Source organism: Aphanomyces astaci, assembly GCF_000520075.1.
Source record: "Aphanomyces astaci strain APO3 unplaced genomic scaffold supercont1.7, whole genome shotgun sequence".
Classification (NCBI taxonomy): domain Eukaryota; phylum Oomycota; class Saprolegniomycetes; order Saprolegniales; family Verrucalvaceae; genus Aphanomyces; species Aphanomyces astaci.
Genome location: NW_009798270.1, coordinates 1,369,724 through 1,382,779, shown reverse-complemented (window position 1 = coordinate 1,382,779; position 13,056 = coordinate 1,369,724). Strand labels below are relative to the sequence as shown.

General features: G+C 53.0%; 3 protein-coding genes across 8 annotated transcripts in view; all 3 read left to right on the top strand.

Annotated features, from left to right (window-relative positions):
- The window catches only part of H257_04380 (hypothetical protein), a 4,796-nt gene extending 1,235 nt beyond the window's left edge, over positions 1-3,561 (top strand). The window contains exons 1-11 of one of the 4 annotated variants that reach the window (XM_009828858.1): positions 737-1,353; positions 1,408-1,508; positions 1,565-1,621; positions 1,680-1,823; positions 2,126-2,176; positions 2,244-2,338; positions 2,384-2,588; positions 2,649-2,742; positions 2,826-3,052; positions 3,131-3,215; positions 3,292-3,561. In XM_009828858.1, coding sequence (XP_009827160.1) covers positions 774-1,353; positions 1,408-1,508; positions 1,565-1,621; positions 1,680-1,823; positions 2,126-2,176; positions 2,244-2,338; positions 2,384-2,588; positions 2,649-2,742; positions 2,826-3,052; positions 3,131-3,215; positions 3,292-3,416 — 1,764 coding nt within the window. In that variant the 5' untranslated portion in view covers positions 737-773 and the 3' untranslated portion in view covers positions 3,417-3,561. Of the gene's footprint in view, positions 1-736; positions 1,354-1,407; positions 1,509-1,564; positions 1,622-1,679; positions 1,824-2,125; positions 2,177-2,243; positions 2,339-2,383; positions 2,589-2,648; positions 2,743-2,825; positions 3,053-3,130; positions 3,216-3,291 lie in introns of those variants that run through there. The other 3 variants (XM_009828861.1, XM_009828859.1, XM_009828860.1) reach the window with 3 other exon arrangements.
- Positions 3,562-4,217: 656 nt separating this feature from the next.
- On the top strand, positions 4,218-6,114 carry H257_04379 (hypothetical protein). The gene is made up of 2 exons (XM_009828857.1): positions 4,218-5,511; positions 5,563-6,114. Exons 1-2 carry the CDS (start codon positions 4,270-4,272, stop codon positions 5,929-5,931), a joined length of 1,611 nt encoding a protein of 536 aa, XP_009827159.1. The 5' UTR covers positions 4,218-4,269; the 3' UTR covers positions 5,932-6,114.
- Positions 6,115-6,123: 9 nt separating this feature from the next.
- H257_04378 (hypothetical protein) lies at positions 6,124-10,647 on the top strand. 3 transcript variants are annotated; one of them, XM_009828854.1, is made up of 13 exons: positions 6,124-6,634; positions 6,704-7,220; positions 7,301-7,603; positions 7,660-7,784; positions 7,851-8,043; positions 8,105-8,269; positions 8,323-8,456; positions 8,507-8,930; positions 8,990-9,628; positions 9,681-10,128; positions 10,190-10,245; positions 10,316-10,446; positions 10,489-10,647. In XM_009828854.1, exons 1-13 carry the CDS (start codon positions 6,162-6,164, stop codon positions 10,610-10,612), a joined length of 3,732 nt encoding a protein of 1,243 aa, XP_009827156.1. In that variant the 5' UTR covers positions 6,124-6,161; the 3' UTR covers positions 10,613-10,647. The 3 variants fall into 3 exon arrangements, with proteins under 3 accessions (XP_009827156.1, XP_009827157.1, XP_009827158.1); XM_009828855.1 differs by having other exon boundaries at positions 9,681-10,245; XM_009828856.1 differs by lacking the exons at positions 10,316-10,446; positions 10,489-10,647 and having other exon boundaries at positions 10,190-10,281.
- Positions 10,648-13,056: the final 2,409 nt, after the last annotated feature.

Here is a 13,056-nt window from a genome sequence, read left to right as displayed (position 1 = left end):
CATTTGGTATAAGTACTTACAGTACATTTGACAGTGTGAAGCCGATTTGCATCAAGATCTTGTCCTTTTACCCAAATTTTGGACTTTTGTGTTGAATCGCCAAATCTATGGATCGATTCATTATTATACTGAATTTTGTACGTAAAAGATGTCGTGTGGTGATAGGTATCACACTAATTGAATTCATACACTAATTTGACATTGATGATGGTTTCCTGCAACCTGATTGGCTAAATCCTTGTGCCAATTCTTCTGTACATTTGGTTGTGTCGATTCATTCTCCAGTTTAGAATAAACACAACAATAACATTCTCCGGTAATGACACTTTACATGGATGATTTATTAGAATCCATTCGCAGTTTTTTTATTGACCAACTGCATTGAAAATAGATAAAAACCGATGTAAGCTGTATTTCGAGCCACTTACTGTACTGTAACGTTATTAATACTAGTAGTATGTTGTGCCTGATCTAGACAGACCCATAGTATTTTGTAATAGACCTCTGGACCAAAGAAAGAATCTATACCTGTAACCTTAAATTCATAGCTTATTTGAAACATTACTATTAGTAACGTTAATATTAATAATCGAAATAAAATAGAGGTAGTAGTACTACTACTAATAGTACTATTAATACTATAATAGTATACTGTAATAGCAAATACCTGTGTTACTGGATATACTGTTATACATCATCGAAAGTGTATTCGTGAACCTCTCAATTGACATTTCAATTCTTCCACAGACATCGATTGACAACAACTCCACACCATGCTTGACCACGTGTCCATCTTCAGCCAAAGCGGCACCGTGCTATGGTCGCGCTCGATGTGCAAGCTCCGAGGGAACCCTGTGGACCAGTTGGTCAAGACGGTGTTATTGGAAGAGCGCCTTGGACGCAAAGAATTCAACTACGAATCGTACCAGATGCGATGGAGCTTGGAGAACAAACTCCAACTCGTGCTGGTCGTCGTGTACCAAAAGGTATTGCAATTGCTGTACGTCGACGAGCTTCTCGAGCGGCTCAAGCGCGAGGTGGTGGCCAGCTTTGCCGACGAAATCCGCACTCGCGTTCAGATTGCGTCGTTCGACAGCACGTTTGACCGCATTCTCCGCGACGTCGAGTCCGCGCATTTGAAATCCAAACGACCCGTCGCAACGCATGCTCCTGCGGTCGTGTCGTCCAAGGAGATCGAACTCACGCAAAATGCTCATGTGGATGGCGACGGGGACGAGTTGGAGAAACTCAAGCACGAACTCAAGCTTGTCGGGGCCGGCTCGAAACAGCCCAAGACGATGCGCACGGGTCCACGGACCGGCAAGAAGAAAGGCGGCAAGAAGGACACCGACGGTACGACGCCGTTGGTCACACTCATGTCTCAAACTGTCTCGAATCACTGTGTAGAACCAGCCAAGGGCAGCAACAACAAGGTCAAGACAGTGTGGCACGACCCGAAGGCTACCATTTCCAAGAAGGACATGGCAGGATTGGATCGGTCGCGCGAGGTACCCCGTCGTAACTAGTTCGCTCCCTTGGTCTCATGCACTTGCTCGTGGAACAGCTGAACGTGGACGAAGAAGCCGCGTCGTTGGCGGAAAAGCGAAAGGAATACATTGGCGTACATGCATATATATATATATAGGCATTGACACACCTATGATGGGGTCGATACGTAGGAAGGCGGCGGCGTCGACGACGACCATGAAGAAGAAGAAGGCACCGACAGCGTGTCTGGCAGCGACTCGGACGCTGGCGCCAGTGGGTGGACCTTTGGCAAAACGCGATTTGGGAACTTTTTGCACTCGATTTCCGGTAACAAGGTACATAAACACATTTGTTTCTGACCAACTTGCTCAAGGATATATATATATATATATATTGTCGATTTGATATACAAAGTGGGGACGGGGTGCAATCGAATCGAATCGCGCCGACCAAACCGATCCACAATCGATCTGATTGGTTGTTGAATTTCATTGAGAAGGTTTTGATTGGTTAATAATTTTGAGCTCATACCTGAAGTAGCCAATCAAATCGATTGAAATTCCAACGAGAAACCACAATACGACATTTCACTCGAAAGCACTATATATATATATATATAATATGTGGCTATGGGTAGATCTTGGACCGCGACGACGTGGCGCCCGTGGTGGAGCAATTCCGTCAGCTGGTATATATATATATATATATATATACATACCCCCCCCCTTCCACAAAATCATGTTCATGATGTATAGCTGATCAGCAAGAACGTGGCGTCCGAGGTGGCGCAAGACATGTGCGAGTCGGTGATTTCCACGATGATCGGCCAGCGCCTCGAGAGCTTTACGCGGTACGTACACGGATGAAGGAAGAGGGCTTGACAGACGAGTTGTAGCATCCAAACGGTGGTGCAAACCGCGCTCGAAGGCGCCTTGTTGCGCATCCTGACGCCGAAAAAGTCGACGGACGTCCTCCGCCAAGTGCTGGCGGCGCGCGACCAAGGGCGGTGCTACAGCATTGTGTTTGTCGGCGTCAACGGTGTGGGCAAGTCGACGAGTTTGTCCAAGGTGGCATACTACCTCAAGTCCCGCGGCGTCAAGGTACCTAATAAGTACCTACCCACACACACACACAGCGACACTCGAATATTGTCATGATAGATCATGATTGCTGCGTGCGATACGTTTCGGTCGGGGGCCGTGGAGCAGTTGAACCAGCACTGCAAGGTCTTGGACGTGCCGCTGTTTGAGCGAGGTAGGTGGGGGATGGACGCCGATATGACAAGGATGCATGCAGAGGAGGACATGTGGGTCTCATGATGATGTATATATGGGTAGGCTACGCCAAAGACCCTGCGTCGGTTGCCAAGGACGCGATCGCTCACGGAAACGACCACGGGTTCGACTGCGTCCTCATCGACACGGCCGGCCGCATGCAGAACAACGAGCCACTCATGCGCGCGCTAGCCAAGCTCGTGTCTGTCAACAACCCGGACCTGGTGCTGTTTGTGGGCGAGGCGTTGGTCGGCAACGACGGCATCGACCAGCTCTCCCTCTTCGATCGGGTACGAACGACGTTCATGGCAATATCAAGACAACGAGTGTTGGTCGTTGACTTGGAGTGTATGTACGTACATCCATAGGCGCTGGTGGACTATTCGGATCGCCAAGTGCCGCGTCGAGTGGATGGCATCGTGATCACAAAGTTTGACACGATTGACGATAAAGGTATTCTTTGTTGCCTTGGAGAGCATGAAATATATATATATATATTGACGCTTGAACGTGGGAATACTGTATGTAGTTGGGGCCGCCGTGTCGATGGTGTACAAGACCGGCCAGCCCATCATGTTTGTCGGCACGGGGCAAAAGTACACCCATCTCGCCAAGCTCAACGTCAAGACCGTGCTCCGCAGCTTGTTGAACTAACTCTACGACACCATCCGACGACCTTGACAGTATACTGGAAGCATATGTACTTAGCGTCATAAATATATTAGCAAGGTTGCAAAGACCGCTCGTGCTATAAAAGTCCCTAATAACTGGAAATCGAAGTGATATTTGTGTCGTCCCACTGATGTATTAATAATTTACATATATGCGCGAGGTTTAGGAGGGTTGACATGTCACCCCATGAAATGTTGAAGACATTTTCGAACGTTGTTTTCATCCACCGAAAGACCATGATTCGACAATGTGATTGGATAAAATGATTCACAGTGAAAACGGCTTTAATATGATGGAAATTAATCAAACTGTCAATTACAGTTTGAAGAATTTCCATCGTAGGAATATTTATGCATTTCTCAAGGTCCAGATGGCCTGTTTCAGTGAAACTTCTTGTGTGCTCATATCTAAACGCCATATAAAAAACGTTCTTTGGATGTCAGGTGTAGAAATGAATATCTTGTGAGATATGTCACAAAACGTGACGGAAATGAGGCCAATATCATATTTACAAATAATAACCTATATCTTTTAATAGTATTAATTTTTGCCGATTATACAGTAAGGTCTATAGAGTACTCTCAAATATAATATTTTCAAATAACCCTAATCCTGATACCCTGGATGCAGTACTATTAAAGTACAGTAGTAAGTGGCTTTCAATTGCTCGTTTTTACTGGTAGTATTCTGAAAGGATAATGGCCAATCAAGTGCTGCACTTGGAACTACTCGGTCGACCAAAATATGTAGGATTTTATGCCAAAATTTTCCACAGATATTTTGGCTACCTGAAGATATTTTCCAAGTTGTGCCGATTTTCAACCGTGGGAGTGCGATGAGCTCGGCCACGCTAGGCTGCTGCCTTGGGGTGGCTTTGGTCGTAGATGACATCCACAAAGGATGCAACTTGGCCTTCCGGTACCCTGCCCCACAAAGTGATAGCCACGTGTCTGCGTTCCATCGCTTAAGTTCCGCGCTCGTGGCCAAGCTCTTCCGCCCGAAGAATGTCCTCTGTAACCAAACGTTCCAACTCGTGATCGACGACCTGCGCTTCATCAGCCATCCCGTGACGATCAATGTGCCCACATCTGCTACGAACCCAACGCCATCCACGACTGCGACCACCTCCACCAACGGCGGCGGCACTGGACGACGTGACACGTCCATGTTCAACGTCATTTTCGCGTTGGACGATTCGAAGCTCGATGGGATCCTCGCTCCTTCTTCCTCGCGCACCTCGTCGTCGTCGTCCTCCCATCGCGACCAGAAGGTCCACGCATTCGCCCAAGTCGCGTCTCAGTTAGCGCACGCACTGATGCATGAAGAAGCGCGCGTGGGGTTCGTCACCACTGAAGTGCGCGAGCTGCTGCATATCCGCGACGAAATTGCGCAGAATGAGCGGCAGCTAGCGTTGCACTCGTCCGACAACAACTCGAACGGCGGCAACGGCAACAACGGCGACAAGGACACCCAGGGGGATGTCGACGTCGACCCGCAGACGCTCATCGACGTCGCGCTCGGCAAGAGCATCCTCGCAAACGACCTCAAAGCCATCTACCACGGGTTGGAAGAGGACGGCGCGGTGCATGTGCTGCTCAACCGGTGGGTGCAGCTGTCCCTGACGCTGGACGACGCCACCACCGTCCACATCACGTCCATGCGGCCGTATCACACACTCCTCCTCCTCCACGACAACGACAAGGTGCTTGATGCGCTCCCGGCCGACGCGTCGCCGCAGCTCCGCCTCCTCATCGACGCGCACAACCCCCTGCGCGACTTCCAGGAACTCATGCTCGAGACCGGGCTTCCCCTCAAGCAACTGTTCCGCCTCGCCGCGCATCTCGTGTACTGGGGCGTGGCCAAAGTGATCGAAGCCATCACCATGTACAACGTCTACCAAGTGAGTCCCGCCGCCACGAACGTGCACAGCCAGTCGGCGACCGCGCTCGAGTTTCGCCGCAAGTTTACGTTCATGGAGCTGTCGGAGGTGCTCGCGACGTTCAACGGCAAGAGTCGACTGTCGGCGTTCATGACGACGTTGAATCCGCAGCGCAAACTCGAATATGTCCACATGCTGGTGAGCAACTGACAGCAAGTAGTACAGAAACAACATGACATATGCACATAGATTTGGCTGCTGCAGCACGAGTATGTGTCCCAGATGCACCGATATGTTTATTTGATGATCCCGGACCCCGAAGAAGGAAACAACGACGTGCACCTACCGCCGCCCGTGCCGCTATCGCCGCTCCTCCCGCCGACGTACTCGCCGCAGTCGTCCGAGCCAGCCGCGACGGAGAAGGAGTTCCTCGCGCAACTCGCGCGACGGACCAACACCCCCACACCCGTCGTCGACTTGTTTCGACGGCTTGAACCCTACTTTCACGGCCAGCATCACCTCGTGGAAATCATGTGGCGCGAGAACGTCACGCGGGGCGAACTGCGCACCGTGCTCAGCACGTACATGCACATCCTAGCGTTTGCAGACCATGAGTGATGGAGCCACGTGGACGGTTCATCCACATGCTTGTATGTGGTTGGAAGACGGCCTTCCGCCTCGCTCGCGCGGATATTGCAAATCGCGGAAATCAATCACAAGGAAATGATCATGGCTGCAACACTGCTATTTTTAATATTTCAATTATTCAATACATTTTCCAAGTGGTTTATCAGATGTCGCTAAAAAATTGCTTTCTCGCGTCGACATTACGCCAACCTCGCCAGTGAATGTTCCTGACGTGGGTATCCAAGTGCGAGCTGCTTCAGGCGCCGCCCGAGGCACATATCCTCAAGGGGTTCAATGAAGGGTGCCAACGAGGTATCTGCTCCATGGTGGTGGGTTTCCTCAGCAATACGTCGGAGCAGCAATCGTCCACGGAAGTGGCGGCATCGCCACTACCGCCGTCCATGTCAGTAGTCCTCGCCACCCCCGCACACGTTCGATGGGCCATGGAGCCGCTCGGTCATAGCTTTGCCTTGGGCATGGAGGACAGCGGTGTCATTCTCGGTGCTATCGGCGTCTACGAAAAGTGGCTCGGGCTCGGGAGTGCCAGCGCAGACGGGCGTCCCAAGTGTATGCACGCGCAGGAGCAAGAGTTCATTCGGGATCTTCTTGGCCACATGTCTCTTCTCTTTGAGGACAAGGAAGGTCATCGGTCCAAGCCAGACCTCATCGCCACCCACGCCACACTTTGTCAAACGTACGATCAACCAACATCCTCATCATCATGGTTGTCACTACTTCTCACGTTTGGTTCGTTATTCTACAGGGTCCTAGACTTGTACTCTGCCCTTGGACGCAAGCGGGGCACGCAGCTGACCGCCGCGACATGGGACCACTTGCTCCGTCTCCTCCTCGGGATCACCGACTGCGTGCTCCACGGCTCGAAGCACACGCTGGCGTTGTCGCTGTGCGCGCACCTGTTCCGCGTGACGCTGGAACAGTTCATCCTGTCATTGCATGTCACGGGGGTGAAGGGCGAGCTGTGGAATATGCTGCTCAAGTTTTGCCGGCGCTGGCTGCACCGCAAAGCTGTGATCGAGCAGTGGCACAAAGCGTCGCTCGCCCTTACGCAGCACCTCATGGGCCGCCTCCACGCGCCTCCTCCATCTTCGTCCGAGCATGCTGCTCCTCCTCCTTCCGTGTCCATCAAGTGGATGGACAACGCGCACGTGACTTGCTTCGAACTCGCCAGTCCGCTCTTGGCCTACGCGTGGTACCGCGTCATGCGCGTGATTGGCCACCCGAGCTTATTTGTCGACCCGGACGTGTACTTGGCAGCGATCGTACGTTGTCTTCGTTGTTGTGCTCGTCGTTATTTGTAGTTTTTTCCATCCACCTGACAAACAGAAACACACGACGGTAGACGGGCGTGCACGACCTAGCCCAAGTGTTCAGCTTGGCCAAGCCCGCGTCGACGCCGGCGCCGCCAAAGCCCCCCCAGCTTCCCGACGTCAACACGATCCTGCGCATCCTGGGGCCGTGGCTGTTTGATGCGTCGTTGAACCGCACGGCCGCACCCCGGTTCGCACTCTGCCGAGCCGAAGCCATTCGGTGCCTTGGAGGGCTGCTCTGCCGCCACGGCATCGGCCGGACCAAGCAAGTGTCGTGGCCGTTCACGATTCGAGCGCTCATGGCCATCCAAAAAGCGCTGCTCGACACGGACGAAGTACGCGAGTGTGTCTTCGATATTTATGATCGGTTATGTTTTTGTGGTGGCGTCAGGTGGTGGTGGTGGCGGCGGCGGTCGTGAGCTGCTCCCGCATCTTTGGAACCCACGGCACGCACACGTTGCGAGGCGTGGGTGTGTTGGCCGGCAGCTTTCATTATGCGATCGACCACATTTTGAGGTACGCCGGAAGACTTGAAACCCCCGCCGTGGGGTGTGTGGATATGTATCATGGGTTTATGTGTAGCTTGACCGTGACCAAGACAGCGGTAGCTCCCTCACGCAAGGACAGTTTGGTCGACAAGCGGTCGTCCATGGCGTCAGACTTGGACTCGTCGGCGGCGGTACCCGCGGCGGTGGGCGGCGTCGCGGTCACGGTGCTGCGCCGCGCATGTATCGAAGCGTGCAGTTCGCTCCTGACCATCCATTCCCACTACCCTGTACGAACCACCACAACAACATTCCTTGATAGGTGTGTACTTATCCAATCATATACGACAGCTGGCAATCACGAAACAAGTCGAAAAGACACTTGTGGCCAACGAACGACTGGACGAGAGCCTCCTGCCTGGCATTTACTCGTCGCTGCCGCGCTACCAAAGCTCAAACGTCGTAACATTACTCATCAACTACTTGAAAACAGAGCAAGACCCGACCAACCAGCAAGTCCGTTCAACGTCTGTCGTGTTGGACGATCTAACCACATCGTACACTTCTAGATGGCCATGTGGCAACTCACAATCGCCGTCCAAAAGGAAGCCCTCTTTTGGGCCGTGGGGCTCGCGTCCACGCGCAACTCCCAAGTACCCGCGACCATCAGCACCATTTGCTCGTTCGTGACCAAAGTGCCGAGGTGTGTCGTCACCCCTTCGTGTCATCGTCGCTATGACGGTCTTGATGTAGTCGATGGAAACCGGCGGTGATCTTCACAGCGCTCGAATGTCTCCGGTACTTGACCATCGTGAGCGAGCACCTGTTCAAGCACGTGTTTTCGTCGTGCGTGTTCTTGATAAGCTGCGTGTGTGAGTTTATGGCGGCAAACGCCCAAGTGCTGCGAGCCACGCGGTCGCCGCCGCCGTATTTGGACCAGCTCATTGCGTCTGCCACGTCATGTCTGTTGGAATGGGTGGTCACAACGCCGCAGCTTCTGTCCAAGGCCCAGGTGATGGTCAAAGTCATCGCGACCACCGTTGACGCCGCCGACGTCCACGTCGACTTCCCCGCCACGACGCCCCACGCGGACCATGCCACCCGCCAGAGCGCCCAGCATCTGCTCGAGTACCTCGTCAAGCATCACGCCCACGGCAACGTCGACGGCGCCAAGCAGGTTTGCCACATTGCCCTTTTTTGTGTGCCCCATAAACTCTTCTACTAAGGGACCTGTAGACGTACGACCCCGCGGCCGTGCATTACACGTGGAATTTGCACACGGTGCTGTCCATTCTCGAGACGACCGACTACGTCCAGCTCACGCTGCGTGACTCGTCCGGGTGTTACCAGTGGCGCACCCAGCCGCAGTACGTGCCGTCGAAACTTGCGACGTTGGCGTCCGCCCCCCCGTCGCCGCCGCCCGCTCAGTCGCATCCGTCTCAGCACGCCCCGACTCCGACATCAACCCCCGTCAGCCCCTTGGAGGCAAACCCGGACCCCCTCCTGCGCTCCCTTCGAAAGAACGCGGCGTCGCTCACGAGCTGGTCGACCGAGGGGTGGGAGGGCAACAGCGGCGGTAAGCACGCGACGGACGCGTCTGCCAAACGCCACGAAGCCCAAGTGACGCTCTTTCAGTCGCTTCTGCAGTCCCAGTCCAACGACTTTGTGCAGCACCGCCGTATCGCCACGGTCAACTTGCTCGAGCCCCCCCCTCCGGCCCATTCCACGACCCACATTGCCCGCCGCCTGCTGTCGCAACTGGGGTTCTTGTCGGTGGCGAGCTGGGGCTCGTTGCTTCCGCTGCTTCCGTCGTCGGGTCAGCTGGTCAAGGACCTGCAAGCGCTCGATCGTCTGCCCACACGAGAAACCTACGAAGTACTACAACGACAATGCTGCTACTTGTTGACATAATGGGGTATCCAACTAGATTGGCATTGCGTACGTGGTCAACCAGCCGTCCCGCGCTGGCTACGACGTGGTGAACCTCGTGACCACTTCGACATGCTCGGACGCATACCTCGGGTTCTTGGCGACCATGGGGAGCGCTGTGGACGCGCACTCGTACGGCGGGTTCCTCGGCTACCTCGACCGGAACCTTCCCGATTCCCGGGCGTTGGTGTACGCCCAGCACAACTACGAGGTGGCGTACTACGTGCCGACGCTTGGCCACGCGTCCGTGCTGGACAAGGCCGAAGTGCTGATTGTCTGGAACGAGTGCCAGCAAAACTACCGCCCAGGCACGGCACTGTGGGCGTCTGCGTACAACCTCCCGCCCCCCAAGGCGTGCGTGACCATCGTCATTGACCCCCTGGACGACGGGCTCTTTTGCGTCCGGATCTGTGTCGACGGGTCGGCGTTCGACCTGTCCAATGGAGGTGTGTTTCATGGCATGTCCCTACTATCATGACCGATATATTGGTTGCTCGTCTCGTGTAGATGCAACCCGCGCCGCCGACGACACGTTTAGTGGCCGCGTGCTCGGTCCATTGCAGGTAGGCGACCTCGATGATGGACATGTGAGGAGCTAACGACGGAAATGGGTGGATGGCTGCGTGGGTGTAGGATGGCATGGTCGTGGGTAGCGAGTGGTTGGGGCCGCTGATCCGGCAAACGGCCCTCAATGCCGTGCACGTCCACCGCCTCCACTTGCGCTACAAGCACTCGCTGGGGCTGTCGTCCCAATCCCCGATTCGGTACGCCCTTGTCATTTTCGCATGAGTTGATGGTTGCGTTAGGCCACAAGAGAAGCGCACCAAGCTCATCGCGGCCATCGCCAAGCAGTACATGGACCCGATGCTTCCTGGAGACTTTTACAGTGCGCTGTTCGTGCCAGATAAAGGAGCTGTGCATGAGGACTAACTAAACGGATAATAATGTGGTTCATGGCACTGTTCACGACGGGACGGGATGTTGTGTACTAGTAGGTAGGTAGTAGGTAGTAGTACTATTAAAGGTAGAGGGCGTGGATTTCGTGCAGCTGGGTGGGCTTCTGACACATGGGACACTTCTTGGACGCTTCCAGCGCGTGGACAAGGCACTGCCGACAAAATATGTGGCCGCAGGGTGTTGACGTCAAGTCCTGCAGAGTGTCGAGGCAGATCGCACACGTCGTCGCTTGCCGATACATCTCCATCGCCGCTTGGTTGTCCAGACACACTTGCGTGCATTCCGCCGATCGCATGTGTTCAGGGTCGTATCGGATGTGGCGCGCTTTCTGCTGTGTTTGCAGGGCCAGTTTCCGCTTCTTGCACATGAGTTTCCTTGGTGGTGGGGCTGTCGTGGTCCTGTTTTTGGAGCCTGCGATAGGGTGATGGTGGGCGTCCACAACAACGAGCGCAATGTCGTCCTCATTCGCATCGTCGCTGGTAAGGTCAATCACCAATGCCTCGGGGGGCATTGCGTCGTGGGGTGGGGGCGGTGGTTGTGGTGGTGGAGAGCGACCACCATGGTCTATTCGATCAACATCAGCATGCTCCTGTTCGCCATCTTCACCCAGTAATGTGTCCAGGAATGAGTTTAGCTCCACCCCATGGAAGTAGTTCGACACGTTGAGCTCCATTGGGCCAACATCGTCAAAATCCACGGCTCCTTGCATCACAGCGAGGGTTCCGTTGCTACGTCTCGGTCGGTCGCGGGTGAATACGGCCCTCGATTGGATGAAACTTCACCAATCCGAGAAGTCAATTCGATTTAAAAAACTCATCTTACTAATACAGGTATCCGGATACAAAAAGATATCCGGACATAATTTCCGATACTTATCCGGATGTTTTCGATTGGATTCAGGTCAGAAGAGCGCGCGGGCCATGGCATGACGGAGAGGTGTTGCTCGTGAAAAAAGTCTATTGTTTCATGGGAAACATGAATAGATGCATTGTCTTGCTGAAAGACAAAATCAGCACCATAGTTTAAGTGGGAAAATGGCAGTAAATACTCTGAAAGAGAATAGATGTAGTGGCAGGACGACTGCTTGCCACTAAGAAACGCCAATTTGCTCTTACCTTCCCACGCAATGCAACCCGAAACCATCACTGAACCGCCGCCTTGTTGCCGTGTCACGACTTGTTTCGCGGGTTGTCGAATATCGCTCCAGTGCTGCTTAAAACCATCCGGACCATCCAGGTTGAACTTCTTTTCGTCCGAAAACACGACGAACTTCCACTCTTCGGTTCTGCAACGCGCCATGGCCCAGTCGAATCTCGCGACTTTGTGTTGGGGTGTAAGATCGAGGGTTTTCTCCATCCTGGAGTACTCGAGAAAAGTCGCTTCGTTGAACTTCGCGTGGGGGGGTCCTTTTAAAGCAAGGCAGGTTCAAGTCGGCACGGATTTGGACGTCGCTTGACGCGCCGGTGGTGGCTGCTCTGAGAAGCTGATGTCGGTGGCGATCGGAAAGCTGCAGTGGTCTGCCCCGAGGTTTTGGTTGGCGTCTGGGTTGTAAGTATTCAGATGAACGCGGGCAACACAGTGGTGGGGTTGAAAGGGGTTGGTATTAAGGTGCTCAGTTAAAGGGCAATTCCAAAGTGAACACAAGCCTCTGCTTCATCGCACCAACTTGATGAACTATTGCTAGCTATGACGTCACGTGGCATTAACGAGTGTCAAACAGAGAGCAGCCAATCCCTGAATAATATAGGCCTGGGTCATGCAGATCACTCAAGATACATCTACAGACGATGCTGGCCGCTCATTCCAATGTCGTGACCTAATGCAAGCAACACTACTGATGTCTTACTTTGTAAATCAGTATGAAACTTATCCGGAATAATTTACGGATAATATTGAATTAACACTGATATTCAACACTCCCACTTGATCTGTCATGACGCGGCTAACTCCACTGAAACAGAACATTTTTCTCTTCATTGTTCCAGGCCACACCAAGGTCTCGAACTCCCATGAGGAATCGAAGTATTTCAAACTGTGTGGGCGCCAGCGCCTTGGTCAGGATATCTGCAACCATTTCTTTGGTTGGGCAGAACCTCAACTTGATTTTTCCCTTTTCTGATAAGTCACGTGTAAAAAGGTGACGAATTTCAATGTGTTTCGTAGCTTTGTGATTTGATGGATTTTTCACAATATCGATAGCTGCCTGGCTATCTGTCCAGATAGTGATCGGTCTTTTCACGTGAAATCCCATTTCTTTTAGCAGCATGAAGATCCATTCACACTCTTTCACTCCTTCACTTAAGGCTATCAACTCTGCTTGAACAGTTGATAACGACACACACACTTGTTTGCAGCTTGCCCATGATATGCATATTCCAGCCATTCGGATCAAATATCCAGTAATACTTTTCCGATCC